The 12691-nt window shown below is 35.3% G+C and overlaps 1 protein-coding gene across 1 annotated transcript in view; it reads right to left on the bottom strand.

Annotated features, from left to right (window-relative positions):
• The window catches only part of NFASC (neurofascin), a gene marked incomplete at its 5' end in the record, with an annotated part of 146907 nt that overhangs the window by 108064 nt on the left and 26152 nt on the right, over positions 1-12691 (bottom strand). Inside the window, one exon of the mRNA XM_081323164.1 lies at positions 10586-10641. Coding sequence (XP_081179290.1) covers positions 10586-10641 — 56 coding nt within the window. The remainder of the gene's footprint in view (positions 1-10585; positions 10642-12691) is intronic.

Below are 12691 nucleotides of genomic sequence, written 5' to 3' on the forward strand. Positions count from 1 at the left end.
TTGGAATAAAGGAGAAACTTCCTGACAGTGAGGACCATCAACCATTGGAACAGCTTGCCTCCAGAAATCGTGGGTGCTCCATCACTGGAGATTTTTAAGAAAAAACTAGACAATCACCTGTCTGAGATGGTATAGGTTCTCCTGCTTAAGCAGGGGGCTGGACTAGAAGACCTTCAAGGTCCCTTCCAGCTCTGCTCTATTCTATTCTATTCTATTCTATTCTATTCTATTCTATTCTATTCTATTCTATTCTATTCTATTCTATTCTATTCTATTCTATTCTATTCTATTCTATTCTATTCTATTCTATTCTATTCTATTCTATTGGGATGATCCTAAAATAAGCAACAATCTGTATATATTGAAAGCAAGTTAATCGGAACAGGAATAAAAGGCAGCTGGAGATCCTCTATTTTTGCTACTTATTAATTTACTTGCAGAGAATATATAGAAAAGGGGGAAGAATTTTGGGAAACCTTTAGTTTTTGAGGGCCCGAAAAATTTAGTGATATATTATTTGATTTTTAGGGCATATAGATGGGAATGTATTTGAAAGGGTCTCTTAATTTGAATACATTTTACTTATTTCTCATTCTTTGAACTCTTAGAAAGCCAGTTTATTACATTTATTTATGTATCAAATTTATATAACTACCAATCTCACAAGATGTGACTTTGGCAGTGTAATAACAAAGATATACAGTAATAAACATGTAATACAATGGTCATTAGAAAAAGTTTAGAAAGCACAAGGCACTCAAGTGATTAGATTAGCAAGGGAGCCTCTTCCCCTGGTCCCCAAGCCTGATGACATAGCCAGGTCTTGAGAGACTTCTTAAAAATAAGAAGGAAAGAAGCTGGCCTCACTTTGGGGAGGATGATGGTGGTGTTGGTGGTGAATGTTCCATAAACTGGCCACTATGGCAGAGAAGGTATCAGTCTTACCAGGTAGACCAAAGGGGAAACATGGCCAAATAAGCTATTTCTACTTTATTACAAAGCTGCATTAACAGAATTTAGCAAGTCTGCCATCACCATTATATCCTGATAATTTAGGCAGGCTCCTTTTTAAGACACTTGCTCTACCCACTATGTAGCTGTGGGTTATGGTCTCTCTTATCTGACTGTTCCCCAATTCACTTTACCTAAGGAACAATGACAGTTTTATGTTTTCTTCCACTTGGCTGAATAAAGATATGTAGGTTTGTGTTCAAAACAGTAATTTGTTACTCAGGAAGCATTCTAATACCACGTTCCCATCACACGGTCAGACTGCCCCCAGAAAGGTTTCCTATGTAAGCCTCCTTCACTGGTCTTTTGCATTACCAGCTTCTGGAGAATAAGAAGGCACAGTAAATGTGACATACCTTTCACTTTCACCAAGATACTATGGCGACTAATGCCCACTTTGTTGGAAGCTAAGCAGAAATATTCCCCAGAATCTTCCTCAGAAACATTTGCAATATGAAGAGCCTTGTTAAAGTTTTCCAACTTGATCCTGCCTGATGGAAGATCACCACCCTTTTTGTGCCACATGATACCTGGTGTTGGACTGAAGGAACAAAACAAACAAAAAAAAATCCAGAAGATTTGAGCATTTGATGCCAATATTTTTCCAACATGAATTATGTATTATAAAGAAATTTTCTGGAAACTTGACCTCAAAATAACCTGTTCTCTCAAAATGCCTGGCAAACAACTTGAGAGGCAAGGACATCAATGAGAAGAGACTAGAAATTAATTATTGAATATATTCATGTATAAAATTAAGTTGTTACTTTTTGACTCCTGAGACTAAAGATTTCAGATACGATCCTGTTAGAAAGTTTTCTATGAAACGTTTGAGAGATATACTAGCATTTGTTGTTGTTAGCTGTGAAGTCGTGTCCGACCCATCGCAACCCTATGGACAACGTTCCTCCAGGCCTTCCTGTCCTCTATCATCTTCTGGAGTCCATTTAAGCTCACGCCTACTGCTTCAGTGACTCCATCCAGCCACCTCATTCTCTGTCGTCCCCTTTTTCTCTTGCCCTCAATCTTTCCCAGCATTAGGCTCTTCTCCAGTGAGTCCTTCCTTCTCATCAGGTGGCCAAAGTATTTGAGTTTTAGCTTCAGGTATACCAGCATAAACAACACCAAACTAGATGAATCAATTTATCTGACTTTCTGGGTAACATGAATAACTTGAAAAGTTGTTTCAGACTGCCACACTGGAAATCACAGCTTCATTTTTAATGGTGGTAGTACAAATTTTGGTGGAAAAAAATGGTCTTATAGCCATCAAAGTTGACATTAACTTCTAATCAAAATAGTTACAAAATAGTGAAACATATACTGTGATGTCACAATGCATGTTTTCATACTTGAACTGCGTTATATACAAGTGTGTAAGCTCTGGAGCCTGTATATCACAACAATTTTTCATCACTTGCTCCCCCTGCCCATAAACATCAATGATTAATCCCACTAAAATTATGTTTTTGAATTTTATCATTTCAATTATTTCCTGTTTGTTCTTGTGAAGTTATCTTTTATTTACCAAACCAAAAATAATTAACAATAAGTAACTGGATGTGATTTTATCTCCAAGAATTTAGACCAGAATATATTTGACAAACCATGGTTTCCCTGATCCCAACTGGTACGTACACTCCTGAGGCAATGCATTCCAGCAAGAGGTCTTCTCCTCTTAGCACCGTCTGACTGCTTGAGGTCCCAACAGGGTACATGAAGCTGGGTTGTCTTTCTGAAATACCTCGGGCTGAAATCAGGACATGAGGGAGGAAGAATACAGAATTGTAAATCCTTCTCCAAAGGGCAGTGTGCAAACGAAAGACAATAGGAAACAAGCAAATTAGAAAATATTTGCAACACCCAAGATCTGACGTGGGAATCTACAAAGAGATTGGAAAAATGCTAAAATGGAACAAGGTTTCAGTGGAAAAATCAGACAGTGGCACAGACACATAATGGAATGGAATGAAACAGTAATAATAGTTGTAATAATAAGTTACTTTATTCACAGCAAAACAGATAAATATTTACCATATTTCAAATTTAATGACGTGCAAATTTGATGTTTAGAAAAAGGGAATTCAAAGTTTCATTTTTTCAAAATAAAAATACTGCAGAAATGTCCTTATAAAGTATCATTTTATACCTGTTTGTGGAGATCACAATTACCTATAGTATTCAATAAAATTCCAATGCTACTTTGTGAAATTTACAGTGGGAAAATATGAATTACAAGAAACAACTAAAACAATTAAATCGAATGTTGTTAAAAACATTATGTAATAAGATGTTCAATATTATGTGCTGGGTCTCATGGAAACTGTGACGTTCACTTAAACCTGATTGTGATTCATCCTTGCTCAAGTGAAAAATTTCATATTTTGATACTAAGCTATTGAGCAAGCCATTCCACTGAGCCATGAATTCTTCCTTCAGCCAAAGGCATGTTCATAAGATATTTCATTACACAAGATATTTCACAAAACATTACAAAGGGCATAAGAGCTGGGTATTTGTAAGACTGCCTCTCCACAATTTTCTCTGGCCATCCTGAGAGAGTTGGCATATTCTGGGACCTATCCATTAAACAAATCACATTATAAAACCCAATAAAGGTAAAGGTAAAGGTTCCCCCACACATGCATGCTAGTCGTTTCCGACTCTAGGGGCCGGTGCTCATCTCCGTTTCAAAGCCGAAGAGCCAGCGCTTGTCCGAGGACGTCTCCGTGGTCATGTGGCTGGCATGACTAGATGCCAAAGGCGCACGGAACACTGTTACCTTCCCACCGGAGTGGTCCCTATTTTTCTACTTGCATTTTTACGTGCTTTCGAACTGCTAGGTTGGCAGAAGCTGGGATGAGTAACAGGCGCTCACTCTGCTACGCGGCACTCGGGATTCGACCCGCCAAACTGCCGATCTTCTGATCGACAAGCTCAGCGTCCTAACCCACTGAGCCACCGCATTCCTTATTTGTAGCTGTGTCTATCCTCTAAAATATTCCCTCCATGGTCTGTATGGTTCCAATTCAATTGATCTTTAAGATAGAATTATTGACATTCTCTTTCTATAGCAAATCCAGATTATTTTTAGGATCTGTTTCAGAGGAAAAAAATATCAAAAAGAAGGAGCTACCTCAACATTAAAGCCAGTAATTAAGGGTTTTTTTTAACAAAAAAACCTGTCCCTTATCTATAGCACAGAGCATAAAAAGCTTTGACAAAGCAATTATCTGTACTGTTGGCTGCAAATTAGCATTCCTTGTTAAAATACATAGAATGAAAAAAAAATCAAGAATCTGATTATCCACTTTAGCATTATAACTTGAAGTAGCACTGAAAATCAAGGACTGATTACTGATTTAATATGAAGGATTCAAAGTACAAAATTGGCAAAAGCATTCTGAGATTGGCAAAATCTTTTGGTCCCAAAACTATGGCTTTATTAAATGCTTAATTGAACTTAGATCTAATATTAACTGAATCTCAATTTAATGGGATGCAAAGGAAAATATAATTAATTCCATAGATCTAAATGACTCTGAAGAATGGAAGCATCTCTGTGTTAGGTTACAATACTTGAAACTGACATGATTCCAAATCAGTTCTAAAGACTGTCATTGTGGATGCCTTAATAAATCATTGGATGGAGCTCTTGCTTTTGATTTGTGCACAAATATCAAAATGCACTTGTGTTATGACTAAATATTGTACTGTAGAAATCACAACTATATTTCTAAATAATACTTATGATTTCCCCCTCAAGGAAATATGAACTCCGGGGGGAAGGAAAATAAATGAACAAAAGAAATAAAAGATTTCTGCCCATGATAAGAAGTTAATTCACAGTTAATTTGATGAGCAAAAATAAAATGCCATACCATTAGTTCTGACTTCATAAAAATGAAATTCAAATTCATCAAAATAGGTTTCAAAACAAGAGGACAGCTGACATAAGATCTTTTTTAAAAAGCTGCTATGTGGAAAGAATCTTGAATAAATGGTGTCATACAACAAGCAATTATTCCATGCTGTTCAATATGGACTCATTTTGTTAATTAAATGAAAATTACGACAGAGAGTGACATTTCCCTAAGCTCTGTGGATGTGAATGTGCACTACACATCTGCACTACAAGGAAATATTTAAAGCAAGACAAAGGACAAATATAAGAGCTGCAGAAAGGTTAAGACAAACATCTGAGCAGAACAGTTACAAAAAAACTGACAGGTGAACAGAAAAAATTGCAAACAGAACAGGTTAAAAACTTGTATAAAACTTACAAATAAACAATTATTTATTTACTAGATTTCTATTCTTCCTTTTCTCCAGAAGCAAAAGACAGCAACATGAGATTTTTTTCTCTTTGGAACCTGACAGGATTGTGTTAATAAGTGTTAAGAGAAACAAATGTTTGCAATTTATCATTAATTAACAGCATCTAACAGAGGATCTTTATGTGTTAGAATGCTGGGCTAAATCTTCCTTTGGGGCACAGATACATCTACTTTTGAGTTTTTGGTTTAGAGCAGATTTCTACTGATTCCTTTATCATGGAATTCTGTATAAATATCCTATTTATGAATATGGATGCTAATTTTCTCTTTCTCTTTTGCATACATTTGAATGCAGGAAAGAAAACTGAGTTGGAAAAAAAATCACCCAGAGCCAGAAATTATTTTGTAGCTCCTACATAAACACGAACTACGATCAATAGTTTTATTAAGAATGCCAAGAGAAACTTTCAAGCTTATTCATAAACCACAGAGGAGAAATAGGCAGCATCACTAAATATGCTAGTGTGTAATTAGTTAATTAAGTTAATAGATTACTGATGTAAATTAACTAGTGTGGATCTTTGAAGCATATGTTTAAATTGCTTAATTGATCTATGAAAGTTGCTGTACCTCTTTTTGCACACAATAGTTTCCAGTTCTAGACAGTTTTGAGTTAAGTTTAGAAAACATTCCTGCCTCAACACCTAAAGAGTTGCTGCTACTTAATAAGACAAACTTGAGTCAGATGAATCAATTAGTTGACTTGGTACAAAACATATATTCCTATGAGATTGCTCATGAATGTCTTCCAGATTTGATTGAACTTATTAATCAATGATTCCTTGCAGGAAATTTTCAGAGCAATTGACTTTGAAACCAACAGGGATTGTATGAAATAGCTAAATTGTTCTTGCAGTTCCTCTACTGAACTTCAGGTTTTTGCAGATATTTACCGTAGATCAATGTACAGATGAAGACATTGAAATAGAATAGTTCTAGAAAGAGTATCTCCAAGCAGCATTTTGGTGAATACATTCCTGCCCATAAAATAGGCCAGTGACAACTTCCCAAGATATTTACAGGTAAATTGCTTATTCAATTTCCACTGAAAACTTTGATGAAATAATACACGATATGCAAATAATTATTTAAGGGGGTGTTTCTTTTGAAGCTTAATTAAAGTGAAGTATTTCTTCAAAGCTTTGCCAACCTAAATGGATGTAATTTAACAAAGCATCCACCTTTTTATAGGGTATGTACTGTTGAATAATCCTAACATTGTTCCTTTTATTGCTTATACTCTATGCACACAGATTTGTCTCCCTAAGCTTCCTGCAAATCTACCTATTGCTGAAACAATTAACAATTAAACAATGAAATTTAGTCAGCTTAGTATCTATCACAACAGGCAAGAGGTATAAAGCTGTGAATATGGCATAGATCCTCTTAATTGGATTTACAAAATGTGTAAAATGTAATGGAAAGAGATTATATGTTACTAAATTCCATGAGTCTGACCAATGAGATATTATTCATATATTCCTATGAGTAAACCTGTTTTGTGAAAAAGCCAGAAGAGTGAAGAACAGAACATTAACTTTAGGATTAGGCGCTTAATCTTAATTTTTGTCAAAAACAAATTTCTACAGTAATGTTGCTCTAGTTTTGACACAGCGTCAGTGAACGTTTTCACAGATTAAAATTAAACATGCTTTCATGCAAAAAGCTAAAATACACACTAATCCCAAACATTCTATTTTTTCACAGCATAAGCATATTTGAGGGGCAAATATACTTGCTGTGTCCCCTGACACTGCATCCTCCATAAACTGGAGAGGAAATAACTACAGGAGAGCTTTCTCTATTTCAGATATGTCACACTTGCGACGTCACATGACGTTGTACAACGTATTGGGACGGTTTTGCCACTGCTGTCAATGGGGTGGGTGCGGCTTCCGGATGACATGTCTGGCCTGCAGGCCGGCAGTTTGACACCTCTGCTCTACTTAGAGCAGTGGTGGGATTCAAATATGTGAACAACTGGTTCTCTGTGTGGATGCTGCTTCCGGAAGTCCATTCTGGGCCTGGGCAACAAAAAATTAGCTACCAGTTCTGCCGAAGTGGTGCAAATTGGCTGAATCCCACCACTGATTTAGACTAACCATTTCATAAAGAATCTTGATTTTCCAAAATTATAACTTGCTAGAAGAGCCTATTAATATCAGTACAGTTCTCTGTTGCAGAACTTGTCAAAAATGATGGGACATCAATGGGGCAAGATATACATATATACATTTCCCATCTTGGAATAATTCAGGCATTATATGAAAGTATAAAAATGTGCAGGAAGCTTGTGTGGGTGGTGTGTATGTGTGTGTGTTTGTGTGTATGTGTGTTAAACTTAATTATTACTGCCCACCTGAAGCCTATTCTTTCCCTTCTCTTGTCAAACTCAAGAATGGAACAGAATTTTTTCGTAATTTGCAAATTCTGCTACATCATACACAAAATATGCAAAAGACTGATTGATAAGCTCAGCTAATCTTGTGATTTATTCTTTTTTATATCTAACCTGTATTTATTCTTGAATTTCATTTTGTAATGAACTCTGCAAAAAAGGTACTAAGAAAATGAGCACATGTACATAGTCCTCGATTTATGACCACAATTGAACCCAAAACCTCTATTGTTAAGTGAGACATTTAAGTGAGTTTTGACCCATTTTATGACTTTTGTTGCCTCAGTTGTTAAGTAAATCACTAAAGTTGTTTATTTAGTAACGCGGTTGTTAAGTGAATCTGGCTTCCCCATTCACTTTGCTTGTCAGAAGGCTGCAAAAGCGGATCACATGACCTTGGGACACAGCAACCATCATAAAGATGAACCAGTTGTCAAGCATCTGAATATTGATCACATGATCATGGGGATGCTGCAAAGGTAGTAACTGTGAAAAATGATCATAGGTCACTTTTTCAGTGTTGTCATAACTTTGCACGGTCACTTAATGCAGTGTTTTTCAACCTTTTTTGGGCAAAGGCACACTTGTTTCATGAAAAAAATCACGAGGCACTCCACCATTAGAAAATGTTAAAAAATTTAGCTCTGTGCCTATATTGACTATATATAAAGTAATTCTCTTGAATAGGAATCAAATAAACACAAAGAAAGTATTTTATAATTACTTTTCAATTTTTCCCACGGCACACCAGGCAACATCTCGCGGCACACTAGTGTGCCGCGGAACAGTGGTTGAAAAACACTGACTTAATGAACTGTTGTAAGTAGAGGACTACCTGTGTTTAAAAACATTCAGATTGAGTTTGCTATTATCTATTTATTTACAATATGAGCACGTCCTCATTTCTGTAATAATGGTTCTCAAAGTACTTCTCAATAACAGTAAAGAAGTCTAATTTAAATGCAGATATTACTCAAAATATAATTCAAGATTTTTTAAAGGGAGGCAAAGCTGATTAAGAAACTAGAAAAATCTTTCTTAAAACTATAGTTAGAAAAGAAATGGGTGGAATCCAGCAGGCTACTTCACTTGCTAGACATTCTTCCATCAATACACTATAAGGGATGAAGTAATGTTGCACGGTGCAGTTCTTCATGCTAAGTCCAAATCTGCTTGGGACAGATGCAAAGCCCTAAAAAGTTTTTTTGAGGCTGTGTAGGAGAGTTGTGTAGAAAGTATGGAAAATGTGGTTTTCTAAGGCAAAGCATTGAAGAATTGGACAGTCTGGTTTGGGATGAACTAAAATCCAGACAAAATGAGTAAGGAGTGGCTGATGCACATCACTCATCCTTTCCCCCCTGCAATACCTAGCACAACATAGTCCACTAGCAACTGAAAGGAAATGATGGAAATCAACCAAACTCCTGTAATATTTCATTCTTAAGTCTGATTTCATAACATCAAATCAAGCAAGCAATCAAACAACAAAAAAGGCCCTGGATTCGTTGGAGTCTTCAACTTTGGAGTTTGCATCTCTCATGAGAATTATACCCTTATATGAAAAATGAAAAGCAAAGATATATAAAAATAGTTCATTACTCTTGGAGGAAAATGGGATTGATCGGCACATATCAATTATATCCTTAGAAAGATAATTTAATCACCGTTCGCATAGCAAGTCTTTTTAAAAAGAAGTTTCTAACCTCTAGTCGTATAGGAACATTTTCCAAGTCAGAAATAATGAGGGTTGAATTCATGAAAAGAAGATATCTCTGCAAGCAGTGCTTTTTTTGTAAAAGAAAAAGGTGCCGGAACTCACACATGTCATACAACCCACCTTGCCTACCCTACAAGGTTCCATCCAAAAAAGGTGCCGGAACTCCATTCTGAGCATTCTATGAGAAAAAAAGCCGTCTGCAAGCAAAACCAAGAGATGCTATGTGTTCTTTGGATACACAATAAACAAAGATACATTGAGTTCTCATTTATTGTGCAAGACTATAACAAACAATGTACCCAGTTTGCTGCACTTCTCTTTAAACAAATAAATTTGTATCGCACAGATCAGGGGGACACTCTGATTATACATCCAAACAAGCATTCATAAAAGTAAATTGCTTTCTCGCAATTTTCTTTCCCTAATTCCAGAGAAATTAATCCCTTCCTAAATATCTACACTATCACATAATTTGCATGCCAGAGAAAAGCCTGGTGATTATATATCTGAAAAACAATGTATAATTCATGATTCTTCCAGTATACAAAACGAGTGAACAGAATTCCTTTGAAGCATTCAAACAATTATGTAATGCTACTGCAAAGAATATCCATCATGGTTTTCCCATTTATTTGTGATTATTATAGATATGTATTTTAAATATAAACAATGTAACTGATATTTAGAATTTTTCTTTTTCAACATGGCAGCTGAGTGTTGCTCAGATCCATGTAATCCAAAAGTGAAATTCAAATGAAAAGATTTGGCAATAATTGGGGAATTCTATACTTAAAAGTTTTGTTTTGATACATATACCCATAAGAAACAATACAGTCAACTGACAATAAATAAAGCAGAATTTCACAAGATGACCTCATTTGAAATGTGAATTGTCAATATCACTATTGATGTCCAACAGTGATGGAGAAAAAGGGTTTGTTTGGAAGATTGTGCAGTCTGAGTCCTTGAAAAGATGGTCAAAGATGGTCTATCAGACAGACTATTGTGTTTGTCTCCCATTTTTCACTGACTGACCAACAAGTTAAGTTAATACAATAGTAAATCAGGTTAGGAACAGAGAAGTTAGAACATGAGGATTTCCAGAAGTCAGCGTTGACTCACCACTGTACATGTCAGTGTGATTTTGAAAGGACGCTTCACAAAATAACATGAACGTTCTAAAGCGACAAAGCATGTGCTAAATAACCAAAAGGTAATGGAAGGGAAGAGCACAAAAGAAAATTAACTTTATAAATACAAAGTGCATGCCAGAAAGAAAAGCATATGAAACATCATACACATAACATCCAAAAAGGCCTGAAGACTGTTTAGAAATAAGATAACACAGCTGTCATGTTTCTGATAGATGTAAGATAGCAATGTAAGATAGCAGCTTTAAAAGACTGCTTATTTCTATGAAAAATTAAATTATAGGTATGGTTGTTTTGCAAAAAAAAAAAAAACCTCCACAAACATGCAAAATCAAAACAGTTACAATTGTTTTTAAAGAAAAGATTAATTATAATTTTGCATCTGACTTCCTAAATATCAGGAAATTTTCAATAAGTTTGTTAAGTATCTCACAAAATTGGAACTGTTTTGCCACAGGATTTTTCAAGCACATACAATGAACAAATTATTCTTGCTAATTTGCCAAATAAGGATTAGAAGCAACAAAACAACTTTAAAACAAAGAAAGAATGATGAACATTACAGACTTTGCTCATGCAAACATTATTAGAATGAGTTGTGTTTCATTAAAAAATAAATCGCCAAGAGATTTCCTTGACTAAGACAGCGTTGTGAAAAAACCCTTATAAAATTACTTCCCAATAGTAATAACAGGAACAACTACTTTTTACTATCCTTGGAGTCTACGTTTTCAAAATTCTCTGAGGTTGGTGACAGGATTTCAAAATCAGAGGAGAAACTCTAACACTTAGAACCTCCAGACCCAGGAATCAACTTTTCTGACATCACAAAGGACCAAAGATTACATGAGGTGCATTATGGGTTGTCCTACAAAGACCCTGGTTCCCTCCAATGAATACATTACCAATATGTTACCATATCAATGTACTACCTTCCTGGCTCTGGACATATTGCTCCCTACATTTTATGTTCCTTTCTCCTCTCCATCCTGGTCTATCACTGGAAGAGCTTTGAATCATCAGAGAGCTAAAATTAAGCAGACTAATGGGTAAGAAACAGAGCAATTAGTTTCTTGTCCTCTTTCTCCACTGAATCCATGAAATCCTATGGCAATCAGATATGTTCCTAAATATAAGACTTGCAGAATGATAATGCCTTCTATTAAAATCAATTAAATTGCCATGGAAAAGCATGTAAGCTAGCAAGTATTTCTGAATTTGAATGAAACAAAGCAAGAATAAAGATGAAAATAAAAGAGAAGGGAAATAAAAGGCTAGGTATAATAGAGAGTTTCGGAATCTGTAGAATCAAAAAATCTTAGTACAGGAGAGCTACGATTAGTTCTGTGCCTCAATAAAATTTAATAACATTGTTTACATCTGTTTTATAAAATTTCTTGTGTCCTATTAAAAAAATAAGATGTTTAAGAGTAAATGCAACTTCTTCTCTCTGGTTTTTGTTGTACTTAATATCAAGACTGAACAAAATATTAGGAGAAATTTTGGCAGAAAGAGGCAGATGCACAAACAATAGTACTAAAATTGCTTTTCATCCTTCTCTCTCTCTCTCTCTCTCTCTCTCTCTCTCTCTCTCTCTCTCTCTCTCTCTCTCTCTCTCTCTCTCTCTCTCTCTCTCTCTCTCTCTCTCTCTCTCTCTCTCTCTCTCTCTCTCTCTCTCTTCCCCACTTTCCATTACCTAATTTCCTCAGAATCATATATCTCAGCCTATTTATATCAGAAAAATAATCTGAACTTATATGTTATCCAGTTTAAAATATATAGTATAGATTTGAAATTAATACCAAGTTTTAAAATCTGATAAGCAAACTATTCCAAATAGCATTCAGAGAAATAAGCAACTAGGAAATCCAAAAGAGCAAAGTAAAGTTGAAACAAGCATAAAAGTATACTGGTTGAAACAAGCACTTTTATATGAAAAATGTATAAACAATAAAATCTGTTTGAGTCTCCACACTTTATCATTTTAATGATGAATCTCCCTCTGTTATGAGATTCAAGAAGATCTGGAAAATGTTCTTCTGCTCTGCCAAGAAAGGATGAAATACACCATTTGATA

This window comes from Vipera berus (genome assembly GCF_964194415.1).
Source record: "Vipera berus genome assembly, chromosome: 3".
NCBI lineage: Eukaryota > Metazoa > Chordata > Lepidosauria > Squamata > Viperidae > Vipera > Vipera berus.